Source organism: Populus alba, chromosome 13 (genome assembly GCF_005239225.2).
Source record: "Populus alba chromosome 13, ASM523922v2, whole genome shotgun sequence".
Classification (NCBI taxonomy): domain Eukaryota; kingdom Viridiplantae; phylum Streptophyta; class Magnoliopsida; order Malpighiales; family Salicaceae; genus Populus; species Populus alba.
The window spans coordinates 15,244,759-15,264,383 of NC_133296.1; the positions used below are offsets into that span (position 1 = coordinate 15,244,759).

The window sequence follows — 19,625 nt, forward strand, 5'->3', positions numbered from 1 at the left end:
GAGTAGAAAAGCAGAACAGTGGAGTCATGCTCCACTTTGCAACAGTGCGAGTGAATTAATTCACTCGCACTGTTACAGTTTTAGTGTTTTTTTTTTTTTTTTTTTTTTTATTTTTTTTATTTTAATTTGAAAAACATTGCAATAAGTTTAGTTTTTTTTTTCTTGAAAAATTAATGCAATTAATTGATTTTACTCGTATTGTTCACGTGAACATGAACAATATTATTTTTTTTAAAATTAGTTTAAGGTGAATTAAATTTACTCGTATTGTAATCTCAATTTTATTCCTGATAATATTTTACTTAATTTTATTGCACGCTCAAAAAATTATTTTTTTTGTAGTTCTTGTCGAATGAATTTTGTACATAATAAAATTGTAAATGTTTTTTAAAAAATGTGTTTTACTTGAAAAACTAGTATTTAATATTATTTAATAACACTACATAAAAAGAAATTCAGTTTTTATTTTTAATTTTAATTGTGTTCTATTTAAAAAATTAAAAGGAGATCGCTGGATGACGTAACAAAAGATTCAGTTTTGGTTGTTGCGCGCTTAAGAAACCATGAAAAATATAGTCCTTATTGGATAGATTTCACATGTGATGACATTGCACATAGTGTAATGGAATAATAAAAAATATTTGATATCAATATTATTTATTTCATGATGTAATAACAATAATTAAATTTACAATATTTAAATTAAAAATCATTAATATAAATATATATATTTTTAATTATTTTATAATCTCAATTTGAAAAGCATTTTTATTAACCAAACACATTAAACTACCTTTTCTTCAATCTCAATTTCAACCACAGTTTTAACCAAACACCTATTTTTTCAAACCAACCTCAACTAAAAATACTTTTTATAAAATAATTTTTTTAAAACCACAACCACAAAAGCTACCGCAATACCAAACACACAGATTTAAACAGTTGATCAGTTTATGTTATTTGGTCATGTTCTTTGACCATTATGGTCAGCAGAAATTTGATAATCAGTTTAATGTCCAAACGAGTGTTTGAGATCAGTCTCTCCCAGCAGAGATTAAATTCATGTACTTTTGCACAATCATTTCTGGTGAAAGATCAGTGAAATAGCCCTTCTCTACATCCAACCCTTCTTGAGCTGCCAACATCTCAACCTGTGCTTGCACCCTGTCTGGGCCAATCCGATTAGGCTCCAAGAGCATGCAAGCAATCTCAGCTGAATCATCGCCATGAAATAGGGCCAAAGATTGTACTGTTGGGAGTCCACCACCGCGAGCACTTACCATGCGTGCTATCCGTCGAGCAGTTGAAACATCGGTGCACATGATGGGAATGTTGTATAATGTGACCCATGACCGTGCCCCTATCAGTGTGACTCCTCTGGTCCGAGACACATGGTTTGGACCATGGTCAGGATTTTCTGGGAGAATTTCAGGTATGTTCCACCCTGCCCATTGGCTGCCCATGAAATTTGGCCTGTAGTAGCCCAGCTCACGCCTGATTGTGTCCGGGGCCCTGCCTGTTGGGTGTGCTGCAGCATAAAGAAATACAGGCACTGCAATATATCAAGAAAGAAAAATAAGAAAGTGGTGGATAAAATGCTGTTTCGAGTGAAATATTAACATCTGCAGGGTGATAAATATGGTTTTAGTTAAAGTTTTGGACCAACCTTGAAATCTGCTGCCAATATCTGCTGCCACAGCCTTAGCAAGCCAGGCTGCTTCATCCAGTGATGCTTCAGCCAAAGGGTGGAAAGCAATGTCATCTACAACGCCAAGTCGAGGGTGTGCGCCAGAGTGCAACTCTAGGTTAATGGCTCCATAAGCAGCCTCAACAATGGCTAGCACAGTTTGGTGCAATGGACTATAAATGGGACTACCAGTGCTATCAACAACAACATATGATACAATAGTGAACCTGATCCTATTATAAACTCGGTCCTCAAATTTGTTTACAATGACACTTTCTGAGTCGATTCTAGCAGCTTGTTCAATTAAGTCCAGAGCTGCACGGTTACGTGCTTCAGAGATGAAGAGCATGCAGCATATCAGCATGGATTCATTTGCAGTTTTTTTGTTCTATGCAACCAAGACGAACAAGAGGAAATTAGATATCTACTGATGTTGGTAAAAGAGTTCACACCAATGAGTCAAAGGCCTATTGGTACCCAGCCAATTAATCCCATCCTATCATTTGATCATAATAATTCAAAGTGTATGATCAAAATTGTCATTTTCAAGACCAGTGACCATTTAATCTAGCGATGATGTCTTTTGCAAAACATGAGAAAAACTCAAATTTGCGTACTGTCTAAACAACCAAAGAAAAGAGACTGGTCACATGTTCTGTGTATAGCTTTATGCTATTTATAAGGAAGCGTTTGGTTGCTGTTTATGGACAGAAAAGATAGAGACAGTGGGACAGAGGAAATATGCCCCCATGTTCACTCCAAAATTGTCCCCTACACATTTATTTCATGTTTCCATTTCTCAACCATACAAGTTTCTGTCTCTTCTATACCTGTCCCTTCTATCAGAAGACACTAACCAAACACAACCAAGGAACAAGTGTGTGGTAGATTGGCAGGTAAATGGAGGTCATGTTTAGAGATTTTTCCAGGGGTTAACTTGTTACATGGTCAAATTGGTTTAGCTTCAAATGCCTGGATTATCAGCTGGCTAGTTGTATTGAAAAGAAAATATTTAAAAGAAGTAGAATGCCAAAAGAAGATCATGCTCAAAAATCCTAAAAACTAAAAGGATACTAGAGATAAAGAGTATATGGCCTCTATGGAGACAACAACAAAGAAGGGAAGTAAAAAGAAGCTACTCAAATTGCTAAAAAATTATATTGATCCCACAAAAAACTCAAATGGGATGGTTTTAGTTGTTTTAACATTCATTAGTAAATTTGTACGAAACAAGAACTTTTCAAATGAACACAAACTTCCGAGCTAATTTTCTAATTCAGAAGTGATCAAAATTCAACAAAGATCAAAATAAATAATCTTGCTGTACATGTAAAAACTGACACATAAAAGATATAAAGGTAAGTATCCATGCAGCATGGGCTCAAAACACAGAGCAAAGGAAAAGATAACTCAGAAGAGAGAAACAAGAGATGAAATTCTATGGAAGACAATAATGTGGAGTTGATGATGTTTACCTTGCAACTCGAGTCAAAATCCATTTCTTGCCTTCTGCTCAAGATGATCTTGATGCTTTTGCCTATGCTTCACTATTCAAGGGAAGGAATTGATGGTGAGAGGATGTGTCCTATGTGCATGTATAAGCCATTAAATCACTACTAATAATTTAAGCTAGTGTGAGTCAGCATTACACAAATTCATTAAAAAACTGTCCCCACAATTCGACATCAAAATCAGTAGCTATGGATAAGGAGAAATCAGTGGCTTATTTACCAAAAGCAGATTCACATGGTGCTGAATAGCATCATATTTTACTCATAAGAAAGCATTGTGTGTCATGAGTAGACATATCACATATATGCAGATCATTTTCTTATGAAAGAAGGTTCTCTATTATCTATAAAATGACAAACAAAAGCCCACAGAATCATATTGCCATACTAGTAAGTTGGAAAATTCATAGTGCTAAGGGCAGGTAATTGTTCTTGTGAACCCAATACCTCTTAGTGCCAGTGGAGTTATTACAAGGACAGTCTCCTATCCACAAATTTAGATATTTGTTTCATCTTGAAAACCATTGATTTCATTTATTGAAATGGGCACAGAAATATGTTCCTTTGTGATATAACATGTGATTATTTGTTAAAGATTTTCATTGAGGTTTCATTGACTCAGCCCTAGGGAAATGAACTTGAATATGAGCCCTAGCAACCAAAAGATGAAATCCATCAAGGGCCTTGTATCTCAGATCGAGATTGGTGTCAGGAAGTAAAACCCACCTCATTTTTCGGGCTATTAGATATGTTTTTAATGGTATGAAAAAAAGAATAACTCTGAAACTACACTGGTGGTTTAGGTGAAGCATAAATGGGGCACATTGTAATAGATACAACACATGGTTTTCATAACTATTTGTGAACCCTAGACCCCCCCTCCCTTCATACTTTAAAGCTTTCGATCTATCAAATACCAAAAACAGCCGAGCTCTATTGTGTTAGCATTGATACTGATGATACAATAGTGAAAAGCAGAAACTGAAAGGGACAAAGAAACCGTCTCGTAGCAACCTTATCTTTCTAACATTTTTAGAATCTTTATGACCAATCATATCAAGCAGAAGATGATCTTACATTTATTTTTCTTCTATTTGTCTTTTAACATAGATACATCAATTAGGTCATGCACTAGATGTAAGGATGAATCATTACCTGTGTGCTAAGCATCCTCATAAAAAAAACTAGAATATGGCACTTTTATACATGATTGAAAAATCCACTATGATTGAGTGGATGAATCTAGAAATTCTCATTCAACCAAAACATCCTTCCCATCTCATCTTGGCAACAAGGGTCTATTCTGAAAGGATTAGGTTGCATACCTTGTATTAAACGAAGTGGTTTCTAATTCTGATGTTATCAGGATCTGAGTTGTCTCTTGTGCAGATAACAGCTTTCTGCACTAGCTGAAAGATTTCTCTTTATTGTTTCAGAAGCAAATCTGCAAAATTGAGGTTGCTAAGGTCCCGACGAGTTCCTAAGCAGATAAATCATGAAATTCCGAACAGAGAGTTTGGTCATCTTTATTTCTGTTTTGTGCTCTATGCCGAACAGTATCCAGGCCATCACTATTTCTTGTCTGATTTGATAAAAAAAAGACTTCGTACAGATTTCAATTAGAATATCAGGTAATTGTTCAGTGATTCAGGTTTCATTGTTTCAATGTCACAGCACTTTACTGAAAGCAACTCTGCTATCAAACAATTCCAGATTGTATACAACACTATATTGCTTGCCTATTCACTAAGCTTTGCTCTAATTTAAACAAGATCCTTGGAAATTAATTTTTCTTGTAGAGAACTAATACCACAATTCCATCCATATACGTGAAAACTGAAGTGCAAAAGTGTTACTTCTTTATGATAGTAAGAGATAGAAAGAACGCCATTAGAGAAGTGCACTCGAGAAGTCAGAGAGGAAAATACATATGAAAAGAGAAGATGAAACTTGTGAAATCTAATCACTTATGAATTCTCTGACAGAATCACATTTAAGCATTGCAGAACACATTCTTGTTTCAAATATTATAGGAAATTGTTCTCACCAGACATCAAGACAACCAGATGATCTGCGAGATAACTCTTATGGAGGGACGAAGAACGAAGAGCAGATATAGAGATACAAGTTGAACCAAAATATACATAGTATTTATAGGAATTTATGCATCTAAGCAATCTCTCAAGAATATGATGCAAAAACTTCACCGCTTCTAAGATGATGAATATGCTGGTAAAGACGTACACATTTCATGTGTGGACAACCATTCACATCACATGCATCGGAACAAAAATCCCTTAGAAAGACACCTTTCAGCGTAGCATTTTTTTTTAAAGTAATTTTCACAGAAGGGCAATACCTTATCTGTTACAAAATTGCATCTTGTGGTTAGATTAGGGGACACAACTTCAAGTAATTTTCAATTATTTTATCCTGTGAGAAATCTGTAAAATATCCCTTCCCCACAGCCATACCCTCCTCCTCTGCGAGTCTCTCAACTTCTTGCTGAACCATCTCTCCTCCCACATTACTTGGTTCCAACAAGTTACAAGCAACCTCAATGACATCATTACCATGTGCAAGTGCCATTGCTTGAACAGATAGAAGTCCGCCTCCTCTCCCACTAACACGTTTTGCAATTCGACGAACAGCAGCAATATCAGTGGAGATGACAGGGATATTGTAGTTGTCAACCCACCTGGTTGCTCCAATTACAAGAACACCTTTTGCTTGATTCACTTCAGCTGGACCTTCATCTGGCTTCAGTGGCAAGGACTCTGAATTGGGCCCACCTGCCCATTGGTTTCCAGAATTTGGCTTGAAATAACCCAGCTCTCTTCTGATTGAATCGAGTGTTCTCCCTTCAACATTGGCAGCTCCATATAGAAATGTGGGGACTGCAGGCTACATATGAGATCATTAGCAATGCAGAAACAAAATGAGCTATGATCCAATAAGGAGACTGAACAAAAATTCATCATAACACAAAAAATTTCAGCATGCCTTGAGAAATAAATATTCATCCATTGATACCTCCTTTATTCTGAACAAAAATAAGGCTCCAATCATAAAGAACATAATTTTGAGAAAGTACCATCTTCGAAGGAGAGAATCTAGACTTGTCATCAAGCTAATTAATCAAACTCATCGTTTTTATAGGTTTCTTCCACTTATATACTATCATGAAAAACAAATTCCACAAATCACAGATAAGTTCAATGGGCTCGAACCTTGAAGACTAGAGCCAACGTCTACTGCCAGAGACTTCGCAATCCCAGCTGCCTGGTCTAAAGATGATTGAGCCAAGGGATGAAAGCAAATGTGATCAACAACACCGAGACGGGGATGACTTCCACAATGCAATCCGAAATCAATAGTTTCCAGAGCAGCTTTAACCATAGCAAGCACAGCATCCTTCAAAGCACATGAGTCTAAAGATGGTTTTGGAGCCAAACTCGAGACAAGAGTGTAGCCAACTCTATTATAAGTCACATCTTCAAACTTATTAACAATAGGTGCTTCAGGGAATAGCTTTGCAGCTCTTTCAATTGATTCCAATGCCACTTTGTTTCTGCTTTCAGATATGTATACCTTACAGCAAGCAAGCATCAACTTCAACATAATTTCTCCTCCTTACTACCTTTTTCACAAGCTGCACAAGCAGATAGAACTTAGATGATAGAAATTGACATTATCAACAAGCTTTGTGGTTATAATTCCAAGGGACCACAAAAGCCCCAACCTCTCTCAGTTACCCCACACTATAAAAGTACACTTTTCAAGCACCAATTTTTAAATGAAAATAGTCATGAAAATCCAAATATTAGGTGAACAAGGCTTAAATTCTTCACAATGGGGTAGCTGATCAATAAAGCTTCATTATATAACACAATCAGCAACACTAGAATTGTATACGTCCTGACATATCGGATCAAACATAACATTCTACAGGTTCAAAACCAACTAAGCTATCCAAATTCAATAAACTTTTAGAAAATAAAAAGCTATTAGGCTTCAAAATCAAACACAATCAACTACACTAGAATTTTATACCTAGCCATATTAGATCAAATAAAATCTAAAGATCCAAACTTTTCCATAGACCACAAATTATCACATAAAAAAGAAACATTCTTGTTCTATTAACCAAAGATCACTTGAACTACAAAGCTGCAACAAAAAAAACCACCAAACCCATTACACAAAGACCCAAAAAATCCCTCATCAAAACTCGATTTCCTTTGGTTTTGGGTACCCATCATACTCCAATTTCACACCCAAACCCGCCCTTATAACCCGAAACTTCAACCTCAAACTATCCATAATCTCAGTCACTCTCTCATCTTCCGGGTCTAAAACCGGGTATTTCTCAATCAACTCCTCCATCTTCTTAATAGACTCCTTCAACCGGGTAGAGAACCGGTTCGGGTCAACAAGAATAGCAGAATTCCATACATCAACACAGCCACGATAAAACCCGAGTTCTTCACCGATTCCAAAGCCCATTTTCAGGCCCGTTTGTTCCGCTTCTTCTTTTCCAGACATTAACCCTTGGCTGTAGCCTTCATTGTAGCCTTCTTTGAAATGGGTTTCCTCTAAATTTAGTGAGGAATCAAAGATGTCTTCAATGGAGCTTAATTGAGATTGAGAATTCATTCGATAAAGTTCGCTTTTTCACGGGTTTTTTTTGGATTTTTGGATTGACCCAGTAAATAAAATCGGGTTTTTTTTATAGGTTTTGTTTCCTTAACAGAGAAGCAGATAATAGTTTACCTGTGGAGCAGCGTGAGACAGAGAGAGCTCGAGAATTCCTTGGTTTGTGATTCTGTGGATGTAGTGAAGATGAGTCTTTGTGTTTTTTAACGTTTGGGCTCAAAGAGTTAATGCGTATTGAGCTTTAAGTTAGATCTCTATAGTTATAAGAACAAATTTGAGATGTACCCAACCCAAAATCCAGATCGTCGTTGAGTGAGTTAACCCATGATCCTTGGATTAGTATGTTAAACCATACTTTGAATTATTATTTTTTAAAATTCTGAAATGATATTGTTTTTCTTTAAGAAAAAAATAATTGTATGTTTTTCACTAACCTAACTTAGATTAGGTTCTAGATAAGTGGATCATTAAATTGATCATTGAGCAGACCAAGTTTTATTATATTGGTTTCTAACTTTTTTTTTTTTTTTTGGGTTTTATTCAATAATATATTCCTAATAATTTTTGTACATCAAATTAAATTATAAACTATACAAAAAACTTATTCTTTCAACAACATTGTTAAATTCGAACCCAAAATGATAAAATGTATAGTAAACTCACTTGTTATGAGCTCACTCTTAAGAAAATGTTTTACGGGAAAAATTTATTACCATTTTTATTTATATATTTCATTGAACATTTTTATTAATTTCAATTATACAACATAAAATGAAAGTTAACGAATATTGAACATGAGTTTGTGAACTTTATGAAAGTTATGAAAGTTAACGAATATTATACACATATTTTTATTTATTGCAATTATGTAATATAAACACTCATGAATAGAGTCAATTCGTCAAATCCATGAGCTTTATAAAGTTTAATAACATGATTTTTTTTAAATTATTTTTTTAACTATTTGATAAAAAATAAATGCTCATAAAATCAAGTTTAATTTTAAAAAAAAAAGTACATTGTGAAACCTGCGACCAATATCTTGTAAAATTGAGTACCAATCCGATGTCGGGATATTTTTCTGAAATCGTAATAAACACTTAAAACATAAATTAAATAAATTATTAACTTCAAATCCTAATAAAAACATAATGTAAGGACTAAATTAAAAATAATAAAAATTCAATAACCGAAGCAAAAAAAGAACCAAAATACAAAAAACAATTACAAAACATTATGGATTAGTATTATAATCCACAATATCTATAGGTGAGGGGAAACAATGTTTTCCCCACAATTTTTAGTGTTTTTTGTAATAAAAATTTGATAACAAAAAAAAAGAAACATGACTAAAATACAAAAAATAAAATAATAATAATAATAATAATAATTTGTAAGACTTTATAAATTACTATTATAATTCACAATGTTTATGGGTGTAAGGAGCATAGGTTTCCCCACTTTTTTTAGTGTTCGTTGTAATGGATAAGGGATTTTACTTGCTCGAGAATTGAAGACTTTTTTCTCTAGTAGTAGAAATGGAGAGATTTTATGGTTTTGAAAGTAATTATTGATATTTACTCTGAAGAGAGAGATATACATAAAGAGAAGATAAAAAAGAAAAAGAAAAAATAGTCTAAGTGAAAATATTTTTTTATCATTTTTGATGGGTCTCAAATTTGAATTTTTTCCCATCATTTATCTCTCTTATCAAAGTAAGCCGAAAAACAAACTACTCATGCTTACTCTTTAAATATCATAAACCTTTTTTATATATAAAAATAAACCTAAGTGTGGATTGCCTAATAAACAAGAAAAAGTTGTCTTTTTAGGACATTATTAATGATGAAGTCATAAAAACACTTTATACATAAATTAGTTTCTTCATGGTTAGGTTGATGAGCTTGACTAGTGATTGTGTGATTCACTTTTAAAAAATAAGATGCTTAATTCACTATGTGTATGTAGAAGAAAACAATATGCATGAAAAGAAAAAAAAATAAAAGTGAAGGTTAAAAAGTATGTATTTGATATATAAATTGTATAGCCTAACATATTTGATTTGGTTTTTAATGGTTTGACCTAACTTTCATGTCATTGCTAGTTTTGGTTGACTTTTATAGGCTTTGCTAGCATATATGATCTATAATTACATGGTTAAGACTTGTCTTGCTAGAAATTGCATTGTGATTTATAGGCCTAGTTATCCTCTAGCTTGCTTGTTTAATGACTAGGTGTATTTTATACACTTAAGTTTTAAAATCTTTTCAAGGGTATAGATTGTATCATTGATGGAAAAATTAATATTTATATGGGTTGTTGAGCTTATTTGATTCCTTAGTAATATCCATGCTTTTTATTTAGGAAAATATTATTATCAGATGATGATGATTTTTGGTTGATGTGTTATGGATGTTATTGGTGAAAATTTTTGGTGATGATATTAGTGTGGAAAATAATACTTTCTTCATTTATAAAAAACCATGTGTGAGTTGAGAAATTATGTGTATGAAAATTTGTGTGGGTAGTTTATGAAAATCTAAAAAACACATAAAAAATACATCAAATAAAAATAGATAAACCATGTTTAACACTGAGTCGATGATGGATTTTGAAGTTAAAATTCTAGATATTTAGGCTGAAATTTCAGCTAAATATTTTTTTTTCTTTTGTATAATATTATATTGACCTCAATCAAGATTATATTGATGTATAATATAGATTCTCTAACAGTGTTCCCTATAAATATTTACTCGTATGATATATAGAGATCGTTAAATATATTTGATTACTCACATAATATAATTAATTATCAACCTTCCACGAAAATATTTTCATTAATTAGAAGATGCAAGTAATTGGAAATTAAAACTTGTTTAATTAAATTTCGAAATAAGTTCAGTATCATGTGTGGTTGATTGTGACACACATTATTTTCTTCTCTACAACTTTCTTATCACTTGAAAAATTAATTCCTTTAGCATGCACATATTTCTTTTGAATTTACAAGTTATCTCATAATTGTATTTAGTTCTCCAAACTTTTTCTCAATTAGTTCTGAATGTACCCTTTTATATATAAAATTAACAAAATAATATTTGAAGAACATAATTTACAATAAAATTAACAAAATAATATTATTTTAATTAAATATTGATTTATAAAACCATATCGTAGTCATGTTTCAAATATTAGGTAGCACGTCAAGTCAGGCCATGTTTTTATAAGTACGTTGAAGAGGAATACATTATTTTTGCGATCATAATCCCATGTCATAAAATTTGTTGCCAATTCAAGTTCATATACATAGTTGTATCCCATGGAAACTTGAAATATTTATACATACAGAGCCACCAAAGGGCTCCAGAATCAGCGCCTGGAAACAGCTTCCATGCTTCTCCAACCTTGTTAACTCCGCTCTTTTGTATGAGAGAGAGAGAGAGTGAGTGAGAGAGAGCGAGTGAGAGAGAGCGAGAGAGGGAGTGAGAGAGAGAGGAGTAGATGCATCATGCATGACTCTTTTTCCAATGGCAAGCAAGGCTTGTAGGTATAAAATACTTCAAACCTTGCTAGAGAATTAAAAGGAGAGAGAGGCCCGTTTCTTCTTCTAGTCTTAATAACTTCACCTTGCTAGAGAGATCATGGCTATGGGGGGGTCCCACAAAGGAAACGGCAATGGAAATAGAGGGAAGCCATATGGGTTGATGTTGCTTTTAGCATTTGCGGCTGCTTTGCTCGGCGTTATGGTGCTACACAAGCTCAGAGAGAGACGCATCTTCAACCTCCTTGTCGAAGAGAAGGGCCAAGAGCTCGTTTCCCTTCAGCTTCTCTTGCAGGTCCCTCTCTCTTTCCCTCTCTTTCATGCATGCATTCTACTTTTGACGTTTCTTCCTGTCTGCTTGAAACCTATGATTCTTTCATGGCTTTAAATTTTTTCACCAGTTTTTGGTGCAAAGAAGGGCTGTGACTTCAATTCAGTAGAAAAGGTAGACTTCTTTTAGCAATTTCACTAATTCAGCCATGGAAAACCCACCATTGTTTGGGACCAGTTTTGCTCTCCAGCTAGTTTTTACTTTCTTCAACGTACTTGACCCCATGTGGATTAGGTAGAACGCAGCTTTCATTTCGCCATACCTAGAAGCTAGTAGGTAGTGCATGATCCCAAAATCTATTGACCCACCCATCAACCAAAAAACAACCCGTTACAAAAAGTTGAGAACTTCACCTCTACAGTACGATTTTTCTGCTAATAAAAAATGACCTTTCTGGAGGCAAATTGCCAGTGTGGTTAGGACTAATGCGTGCATGATCATCTCATAATAACCCAAAGTCCAAAGAAACATTGTGATCATTGGTTTGCTAAATTGCCAAAAAATTTAATGAAATTGGCTTATGTCATGGGCCAGATTCTCATCGTGATGGAGCCAAGTCATTTGGTTAGATGAAAGTCTTGTAATGTGATGACATTTCACTGGACCCCCCTGGATGGAGATATGTTTGATGAATAATGCTGATGTGTTAAAATCTTCTGGCCAGGGTTGGACCCGACCAAACTAATCTATTGTCTGATTATGCACAAATGACAAATCCCATCTAATACGATATTAAATCCCCTTATTATAGTCTAATTAGGTAGCAATTCTACCCACAAACAACTGAAATGTGGAAAACTAGGGCATCATCTGGATTCTGTGTGCATGCATGATCAATTTTCATGTTTTTCCGACTCCCTATCCTGACAGAATGACTCATGAATACAGAGCTCAATAGCTCCTCTCTAAGTTCTAACCTCTGGCATCTGTTGACTTTTCCCTCAACAGTATCCCTTCCATTCTCACAGTAGATTTAAAGGAAATTTGCTGGTTTGGTGAGAATTCGCTTTTTTATTCTAGATTAATTAATGTAGTGTCACTTTGATTAGAAAAACCGAAAAGATATTTCATAGTAGGAACATGAGGAAGCGGATACATTTTTTAGTAATTTCTCTCTAAATATTTAGACCAGTTTATTTTTTTGTTGATGAACCAGACCTGATTCAATAACCAGCACTCAAGATACAATATATTAATTTACAACTGCCCATAGCACATGTTTAACCTATTCAGTAGCTAGATCACCATGATTATTGTTAAAAACACTCAGAAAGTGAGATACTGAACTTCGCTTTGCGGTGTATAATCTAGATTAAGATGTTTAATCCTAACTAAATTTCTAATACTAACACTGGTTACATCTTTTCTTTTGTTCCTTATTCAGAAGGAAGGACAACGCAGCAAAGAAATGAAGAGGAAGAGTGAAGAGATGAAAGCAAAGATTTACTCTCTAAGAATCCAAAAGATGGAGCTCGACAGGCGGCTTCTGGAGATGCAGTCTACGATTGGTTCTATGAAGGATGAACAAAAGATTATGGAGTCTGCACTCGAGGAGAAGCAAAGTGAGATCAAAATGCTAAGAGAGACGAACAAAGGTGCACAGAAAGAAACTCTTCAAATGGAAGTACTTAGAGAAAGTCTGAAACAAAAGGAAGCTGAAATTGAGGATTTGAAGCACCGTCTTGAATACCCAGCTAAGATATGGTCGGTCAGCACAGATGACCCATCGAGCCCACCTGTAAACAGGACTGTGACCTTGAATATGACAAGCGAGAATAAGACAGGGGCTGGAAAGAGTGAAGAAGAGGTTCTGTTGCAAGAATCTGCAAATGATAGTAATGGTTTGAATTCAACAAGAGGTAATGGAGGCAACACTACATCCATCAATCAAGAACAGGTGGGTGACACTGCCACAGTTCAAAATGCAAGTGAAAGCAAGGTAGCAATTCCTGACATGATAGAAGAGCACAGGGAAGAGCAGTTGCAGATGCTTGGAGGCTCCAGAAATGGAAGAGCCATTGGAATTAATAATGATCAAGTGTACAAAAGTGAAAGTTCTCAAGAGAAGGGCACTTATGGTTCGGGCGAGGAAAATAATGCTTCAAATGCAACTGAGACGAACGTGAGCAGGATTGGAAGAGTATCAAAAATTGCAGATGCAGATAATGAAGAGAAATCAAAGGATGGTGAAGAGCATAAAGTTACCCGAGATGGGAAGCTGGAACTCGAAAATGTTCAGGAGGCAGAAGGTCATCAAGAAACTTTTAGGGGTGGTGTGAAGTTGAAAATGATGGACAACTCCAGAAATACGAGCAAGGAGAAATACCGCCATGCTAGCAGAGTAAGAGGAAAGAGAGGGGAAATGGGTACCAGGAATAGGCTGCTGGAGATTAGAAATCATGAAAACAATGGGGCTGAGAAGATGAGAAGTAGGAAGTCTCCTACTGATGATCAAGGAAGACCGATGGACAGAGAAGAGGGAAGAGCGTCCAATGATGGAAAAACAGAAGAAATAAGGAAGGCAGTGGATTCTTCTGATGGTAAAACAATGGAGCATCAAACCCATGAAGACTCTAAAGATCTGCAAAACAAACAGGGGAAAGATGGTAAAAATCACCAGATGAGTGAAGACCATGAGACATTGAAAAGGCTCCGGATAGCTCATGACAGCAAAGAGCTGACAAATGGAAGCCTTGATGGCCAGCCTGGTAACATCAGAAGCAATGACAGGAAACAGAGCCTGGATAAAGGCCAACAACATGAAGATCGACAACAAGCCAGTGGCACGCAAGAAAGCAGAAACAGCAGCATTATGAACGACAAAGAAAACAGTAATGAACAAGTGAAACCAATCAGAAAGCATGAAAAACAAGAACAAACAGAGGATTCAGATACAGAACAGGAGACAGATGGAGGAGCTGGATATTTTTACAAGGACTCATTTTCTGATTTTGAAGAAGATAAAGAAGAGTACAGAGAGGAAACGGACGAGTTCGAGTTCTAGTTGATTAACAACGGCATTTGGTATTCTTACTTGCTGTAAATGTCTTAGATTTCTATCCGCATGACTGCTACGACTACGATCAAGTTTGCTTGGAGTTTTAAACTACATACATAAATACATGGCATATAACTTTGCAGGAGACTGGTGGTTGGCAGCACAGAAATGCCTATGAGAGTAATCTTGAAATAAAAAGTTAAGAACCCAGATGGTAGGGAATGATATCTGCTGGAAAATGTCCTGCTTCCTATGGTATTTTGGATCAAATTTTTAATGGGAAAATGTTTCTGCCCCCTTCACTGGTAATTTAACGGGATTTTAACCTTTTTCATAACCATTTCTTCCAGATTGAGTTCAAAAAACGCACCACAGTTTCAATCAAACGGTTGTGATTCGCACCCTGGTTTTGTACAATTTCCATCGCAACATTACTCCATTGTTGTCAACTTGTATTCTTAAATAACCCAAGCATTAATTTCTCCAGACCATGATAAATTTTTCACACATTTGTCCCAACATCAATTACTATTGGCAAAGCTAGGTCAAAGTGTTAACATCAGTTCAGTTTGCTGTAAAAAGAAAAAGGAAAGAAAGGGCTCAACATAAACCTGCAATTTGTAGTAAATCCATTACATGAATTTGGACTAGGGGATATAGTGAATCGGATTATCAGAATATTGAAGGATAAACATCAAACCATTAGAGTGACAGCAAAATGGCCATGCCAAAGTAAAAGGGCTTATTTACTTCCCAAAATTAGCAATTTAACTTCCAAGTTTAATAATCCATCATTCTCTAGTAAAACAAATGACAATACTTTTCAGCAGAATCATCTGCGAACAAGGAAAATTGATCCCAAGACGTGAAGTACAGCCAAACACATTATTACCAGAAAAGTCATGGGATGATTACACGCTTCAAGCCTCAGTGTGCTGCTTCTACCACTTTCTGTAAACATTAATCAAATGTCAGAAAAAGAGAAAACAAAACTGTAATCTCAGAATTACTAGCTGAAGTTGGCAAGTTACATTTCATTGTGAGTTTCTTTTACGAGATCACATTGTTGGTTTTCCTAAAAATAAACCTTTCAGTTAATACTCTCTTATCAAGCTCGCAAATGGCTTGAGCAATTGAGAGGTTCACCAATAATTGTAGAAACCATGTTCTCCTAAATTGCATTCCATCTATAAGCCTTACTATCCCCATCAAACACAAAAAAGTTAACCTCAAGAGTTAATCTTGCAACTACTCCATGTTATATGCTATACTTAGACACGATCTTCTCCTGATAGCCAGATTTCCTCTTAAGATAATTGGTGTAGCGATTGTGTTAGGTGCAGCCATACTCAATATGATTATTGCCTATTTTTATTTCATCGCTATGTATAAGGTCCAAGCATATAAAAAATCTTCACAAGTCAATTCCTTCAATAATTGCACATCACATAATCAAATTTGTTTAGCACAATATTGAAGAAGCTTTTGCTGTATGTAGAACTACCAAAACAAACAAAAAGACTCAAGGAAAAGTGAAGAAATGGTGAAAGAACAAGATGAGAGGTAGAAATTGATCGTGGAGGAGCCTTACGCTTCCTCCATGAAATTCAAAGTTGTCAAAGATGCCAAGGTGCTTGTCTGGGTGTCAAATTTGCTACGCACTATGCACTTGAGGCGTTGCCTAGAATCTTCTAGGGTTTTTTCTGATTTATATTGTTTTGCAATGCTTTCATAATATCACCCTTTAGATACTAGCTGTCTTCAAAGGTATTTTCTAAAGTTATTGAAAAGACAAACACATTCTTCCATGGATCAAAGAGCACATATACCACCTATTGCTGCATCAACAGTATAAAAACAGGTACTTGGATAGTTTAATGATCTGTTGTGCAATTCTGTCATCTCTCTCTCTCTCCTCCCCTGTTCACTATTTTTTTTCCTGCCCCCTTTTCTTCATATAATTTCAATTCTCTTTGTTGCAGAAAGTTGTCTTATCCAATTAGCTGGTCTTACAACCTTAAGGCAATTTGCGCCTTTGGCAATATTGGTTGCATTTTATTTGACTACTATTGGATTTCCAACTATTTATGATTATCTATCATATTAAAAATTTAATTTCCATCTTGGAAAATGTGCAAGCTTATGTACCTTGAAATATGGTTGTAATTATCATAATAATTGAAGATAAATTTTTAAAAATTATATGTTGACATGTACTTCATTTAGAAAAAAGGGCAATCATTGACTAAAAATGTGAATGAACAAAGTAGGGCAGAGGTAGCATATGGTAAAAAGTGGGATAAATGGAGCAAAGGCACTTCATCCAATGACAAAAATGTGAAAATATGAATTTTCCAATGACTAGGCTGGAAATAACAGTAAAGTACAAGGTTTTAGCAGTAAAACTATATCCAAAAGTACCTCTTCCTCCTTCCCCTTGCCTCCTGTGAAGAACTTGTATCCCCCATAGATGGCTAAACCCCAACCACTTAAAGAGACAATAACAAACTGTAAAACCAAACATCCAACAAACAGTCAAGACAATTTGCATTAAAAAACATACCTTCCATTATATCCATCTACCACCAATATTAACAACATTAATGGGACAAGGACATAGATCAGAAACTCATATATAAAGAATCAGACATAAAAGCTCCCATAAAACACCAAACAACTGTTTGATAATAGAAATAAAACTCGTTAAACTCAAACTCAAAATGCATGAACCCGGAAAAAAAGAATTCTCCTTGTCTAGATAAAATGACTATCAAACAGTCCCAAATCCTAATCAACGCTGGCTGCAATACTGCTCCAAAAAGACAATACTCTAGTTTGCAGACAAAATGCAAAAAAACCCAGAAATGCACAACACCCTTTGGCCAAAAAACAACACAACTCTCACAAAAAACAATAAAATGAACATTTTTTTTTTTAAAATAAATAAATCTTTGCAACATTAAGCATATAGAATATAATATAAAAATGTAAAAGACTGACATGCTCTTCCTTCCATTTAGATGGGCTCATTGGATCCTGCCAGCAGTTAATCCTCGATGGCCCATGGTGGTCTGCAATTATCACAAACACAAAAAAAAAAAAAAAAGAATCGCCAAGCAAATATTCATCATTTATTTTAAATATTCATAAGAGTAATAACCTGAAATTTTCAATTAAAGAGTGATGTCTATTTCAACTAAAAACTAATTTCAAGATTTAATTAAGCTCAAATTTCTCAAAAACTGAGCTAAAGATTGCAACTTTTTAATCTAATCATCAGCTTCTGATCTTCGGTAGAGACGAATAAATACGTATGTGTTAAATGTATATACGTGCATTTATAAGTAAATAAAATTTATGTTAGGTAAGTGTGTATCTATATGTGTTTTGTGGGATGGATTTACCTGCAGCACCGGCAAGGCCGCGGCGGTGGATGAGAGCGGCGACTTGAGCTGGTGACTTGGGAGAGGAGATTCGAGAGAGAGTAGCGGCTTGTCGAGCTGCTGCAGCCGCCGCTAATGTAGCCATGGTTTTCTTCTCTTTTCTTTCGTTGTAGCGATCGAGAGAGAGCGAGAGAGAGTGGAGATGGAAAGGAGAGTGGAGGATACTGCTTATAAGAGACGGGAGAGTGGAAGAAACGATGCCGTGAGATGTTGTTTTGGTGGGATCTAACGACTTGTCGGTTGGTTTTGGGGAAAAGGCTTGTTGATTGGATATTAAAACTACATGCCGTTCTATTTAGGGGAAAGAATATGTTGTACGGGAACGACTTGGATGTTGGTTTTAGGGAAAAGACTACTTGTTTTCAGGCATCAAGTTGAAAAAAAAAAAAATCAATTAATCTAGTAAAAAATTTGATTGATGCTCATAAAAAGCTAATAAAATAGCAAAATCAGAGAAAACAAAACACAACACATAAATTTTTAATGGATGAAAATGGTTGTAGAAATTCATAATTTTATTCTTTAAAAAATAAATATGTGGTGGTTGATTCCTAAAAGTTTATGATATTTAAATAGTTTTTAAAAAACCTTTTTATATTATGAAGCAAGAAGGTATTAAGAAAAATAAATCATAATCTAAAAACAAACAATAAATCTAGAAATATCTAAAAAAAAATAACAAAATTAACTAAAATAACAACTTTTACGTCTAATTCTGGGATATTCAACAATTCGATAAACGATCAAATAATTTTTTATAAAAAAATTGCGTATAGAATTATTTAGAAAAGTTTCAGCCCGATTAAATAGTTGAATTTTTTATTATTTTAGTTTTAAGATATTAATCTAGTCTAATGTAACTAGATTTCCTCTTAAATCTAAATATATTTTACTATTTCATAAAAACAAATGACATATCATTCATATAATTTACTTGAATCAAATACCCATTTAATTATATTTAATTCTCATCCGAATGCTCAATATTTTTAGTTTTTTATAAGCTCGACTAGATCACCTACCCTTAACTCATTAATTTTTTTTTTAAAAAAAACATTTTTGATAAAAACAACATTGATTTAATCCTTAACTCTTTTTTTCAAGGGTTGACCCTCCCCACCCTTAGTTATCCCATGCCACCACCCTCGGGGTTCACAACTATGCATACAGGTCGGGGAAAACACTAAAATCCCGGTATTTTTTCTTTACTGTTAGGAGATCTTCAAACTAGCTTCTGTGTGGGATAATTCACCTCTGGTTTGAAATATACCCGGATACCTCAAGTTTTCAGGTAGATTCATTGCATAAATCAATTTTAGTGATCCACTCTAGTGTGTGAAACTTGATGATATTGGATAATATTCACTCTTTTGAAACTATAAATTTGAAGTTTGCCTACATTTTATCAATGTTTGGAAACAGTAAGGCATAATAATTGAAACAAGTGTACCAATTTTG

General features: G+C 34.6%; 4 protein-coding genes across 5 annotated transcripts; 1 reads left to right on the forward strand and 3 right to left on the reverse strand.

The window, feature by feature from the left end:
• Positions 1–933: 933 nt before the first annotated feature.
• LOC118028209 (formiminotransferase cyclodeaminase-like protein) lies at positions 934–4,492 on the reverse strand. Of its 2 annotated transcripts, none has more exons than XM_035031748.2 (3): positions 3,163–4,492; positions 1,667–2,075; positions 934–1,528 (listed from the first exon to the last, which is right to left on the reverse strand). In XM_035031748.2, exons 1-3 carry the CDS (start codon positions 3,184–3,186, stop codon positions 1,035–1,037), a joined length of 927 nt encoding a protein of 308 aa, XP_034887639.1. In that variant the 5' UTR covers positions 3,187–4,492; the 3' UTR covers positions 934–1,034. The 2 variants fall into 2 exon arrangements, with proteins under 2 accessions (XP_034887639.1, XP_034887638.1); XM_035031747.2 differs by having other exon boundaries at positions 934–1,552; positions 3,163–4,069.
• An 834-nt stretch (positions 4,493–5,326) lies between these two features.
• LOC118028211 (formiminotransferase cyclodeaminase-like protein) lies at positions 5,327–8,153 on the reverse strand. The gene is made up of 3 exons (XM_035031751.2): positions 7,426–8,153; positions 6,429–6,831; positions 5,327–6,095 (listed from the first exon to the last, which is right to left on the reverse strand). The coding sequence occupies exons 1-3, from the start codon at positions 7,852–7,854 to the stop codon at positions 5,587–5,589; spliced, it is 1,341 nt and encodes a 446-aa protein (XP_034887642.2). The 5' UTR covers positions 7,855–8,153; the 3' UTR covers positions 5,327–5,586.
• Positions 8,154–11,332: 3,179 nt separating this feature from the next.
• Positions 11,333–14,869, forward strand: LOC118028207 (uncharacterized). The gene is made up of 2 exons (XM_035031744.2): positions 11,333–11,690; positions 13,111–14,869. The coding sequence occupies exons 1-2, from the start codon at positions 11,496–11,498 to the stop codon at positions 14,728–14,730; spliced, it is 1,815 nt and encodes a 604-aa protein (XP_034887635.1). The 5' UTR covers positions 11,333–11,495; the 3' UTR covers positions 14,731–14,869.
• A 574-nt stretch (positions 14,870–15,443) lies between these two features.
• LOC118028212 (uncharacterized) lies at positions 15,444–18,345 on the reverse strand. Its single transcript, XM_035031752.2, has 4 exons — positions 18,129–18,345; positions 17,725–17,795; positions 17,146–17,232; positions 15,444–15,675 (listed from the first exon to the last, which is right to left on the reverse strand). Exons 1-4 carry the CDS (start codon positions 18,250–18,252, stop codon positions 15,652–15,654), a joined length of 306 nt encoding a protein of 101 aa, XP_034887643.1. The 5' UTR covers positions 18,253–18,345; the 3' UTR covers positions 15,444–15,651.
• Between the last annotated feature and the right edge of the window lie 1,280 nt (positions 18,346–19,625).

Bases quoted from the DNA above. Each gene is read 5' to 3' on its own strand.
- LOC118028209 (XM_035031747.2), bottom strand. From the start codon at position 3,186: ATGGATTTTGACTCGAGTTGCAAG. The intron at 2,076-3,162 runs GTAAACATCATC...TTGGTTGCATAG, and splicing joins ATTTTGACTCGAGTTGCAAG to AACAAAAAAACTGCAAATGA. The intron at 1,553-1,666 runs GTTGGTCCAAAA...GATATATTGCAG, and splicing joins TATTGGCAGCAGATTTCAAG to TGCCTGTATTTCTTTATGCT.
- LOC118028211 (XM_035031751.2), bottom strand. From the start codon at position 7,854: ATGAATTCTCAATCTCAATTAAGCTCCATTGAAGACATCTTTGATTCC. The intron at 6,832-7,425 runs TGATGAGGGATT...AAAAGGTAGTAA, and splicing joins AACCAAAGGAAATCGAGTTT to GGAGGAGAAATTATGTTGAA. The intron at 6,096-6,428 runs GTTCGAGCCCAT...TGTAGCCTGCAG, and splicing joins CGTTGGCTCTAGTCTTCAAG to TCCCCACATTTCTATATGGA.
- LOC118028207 (XM_035031744.2), top strand. From the start codon at position 11,496: ATGGCTATGGGGGGGTCCCACAAAGGAAACGGCAATGGAAATAGAGGG. The intron at 11,691-13,110 runs GTCCCTCTCTCT...TTCCTTATTCAG, and splicing joins CCCTTCAGCTTCTCTTGCAG to AAGGAAGGACAACGCAGCAA.
- LOC118028212 (XM_035031752.2), bottom strand. From the start codon at position 18,252: ATGGCTACATTAGCGGCGGCTGCAGCAGCTCGACAAGCCGCTACTCTC. The intron at 17,233-17,724 runs GTCAGTCTTTTA...TTGGTTTTACAG, and splicing joins CTAAATGGAAGGAAGAGCAT to TTTGTTATTGTCTCTTTAAG. The intron at 15,676-17,145 runs GTACTTTTGGAT...TAATGTTTACAG, and splicing joins GCAAGGGGAAGGAGGAAGAG to AAAGTGGTAGAAGCAGCACA.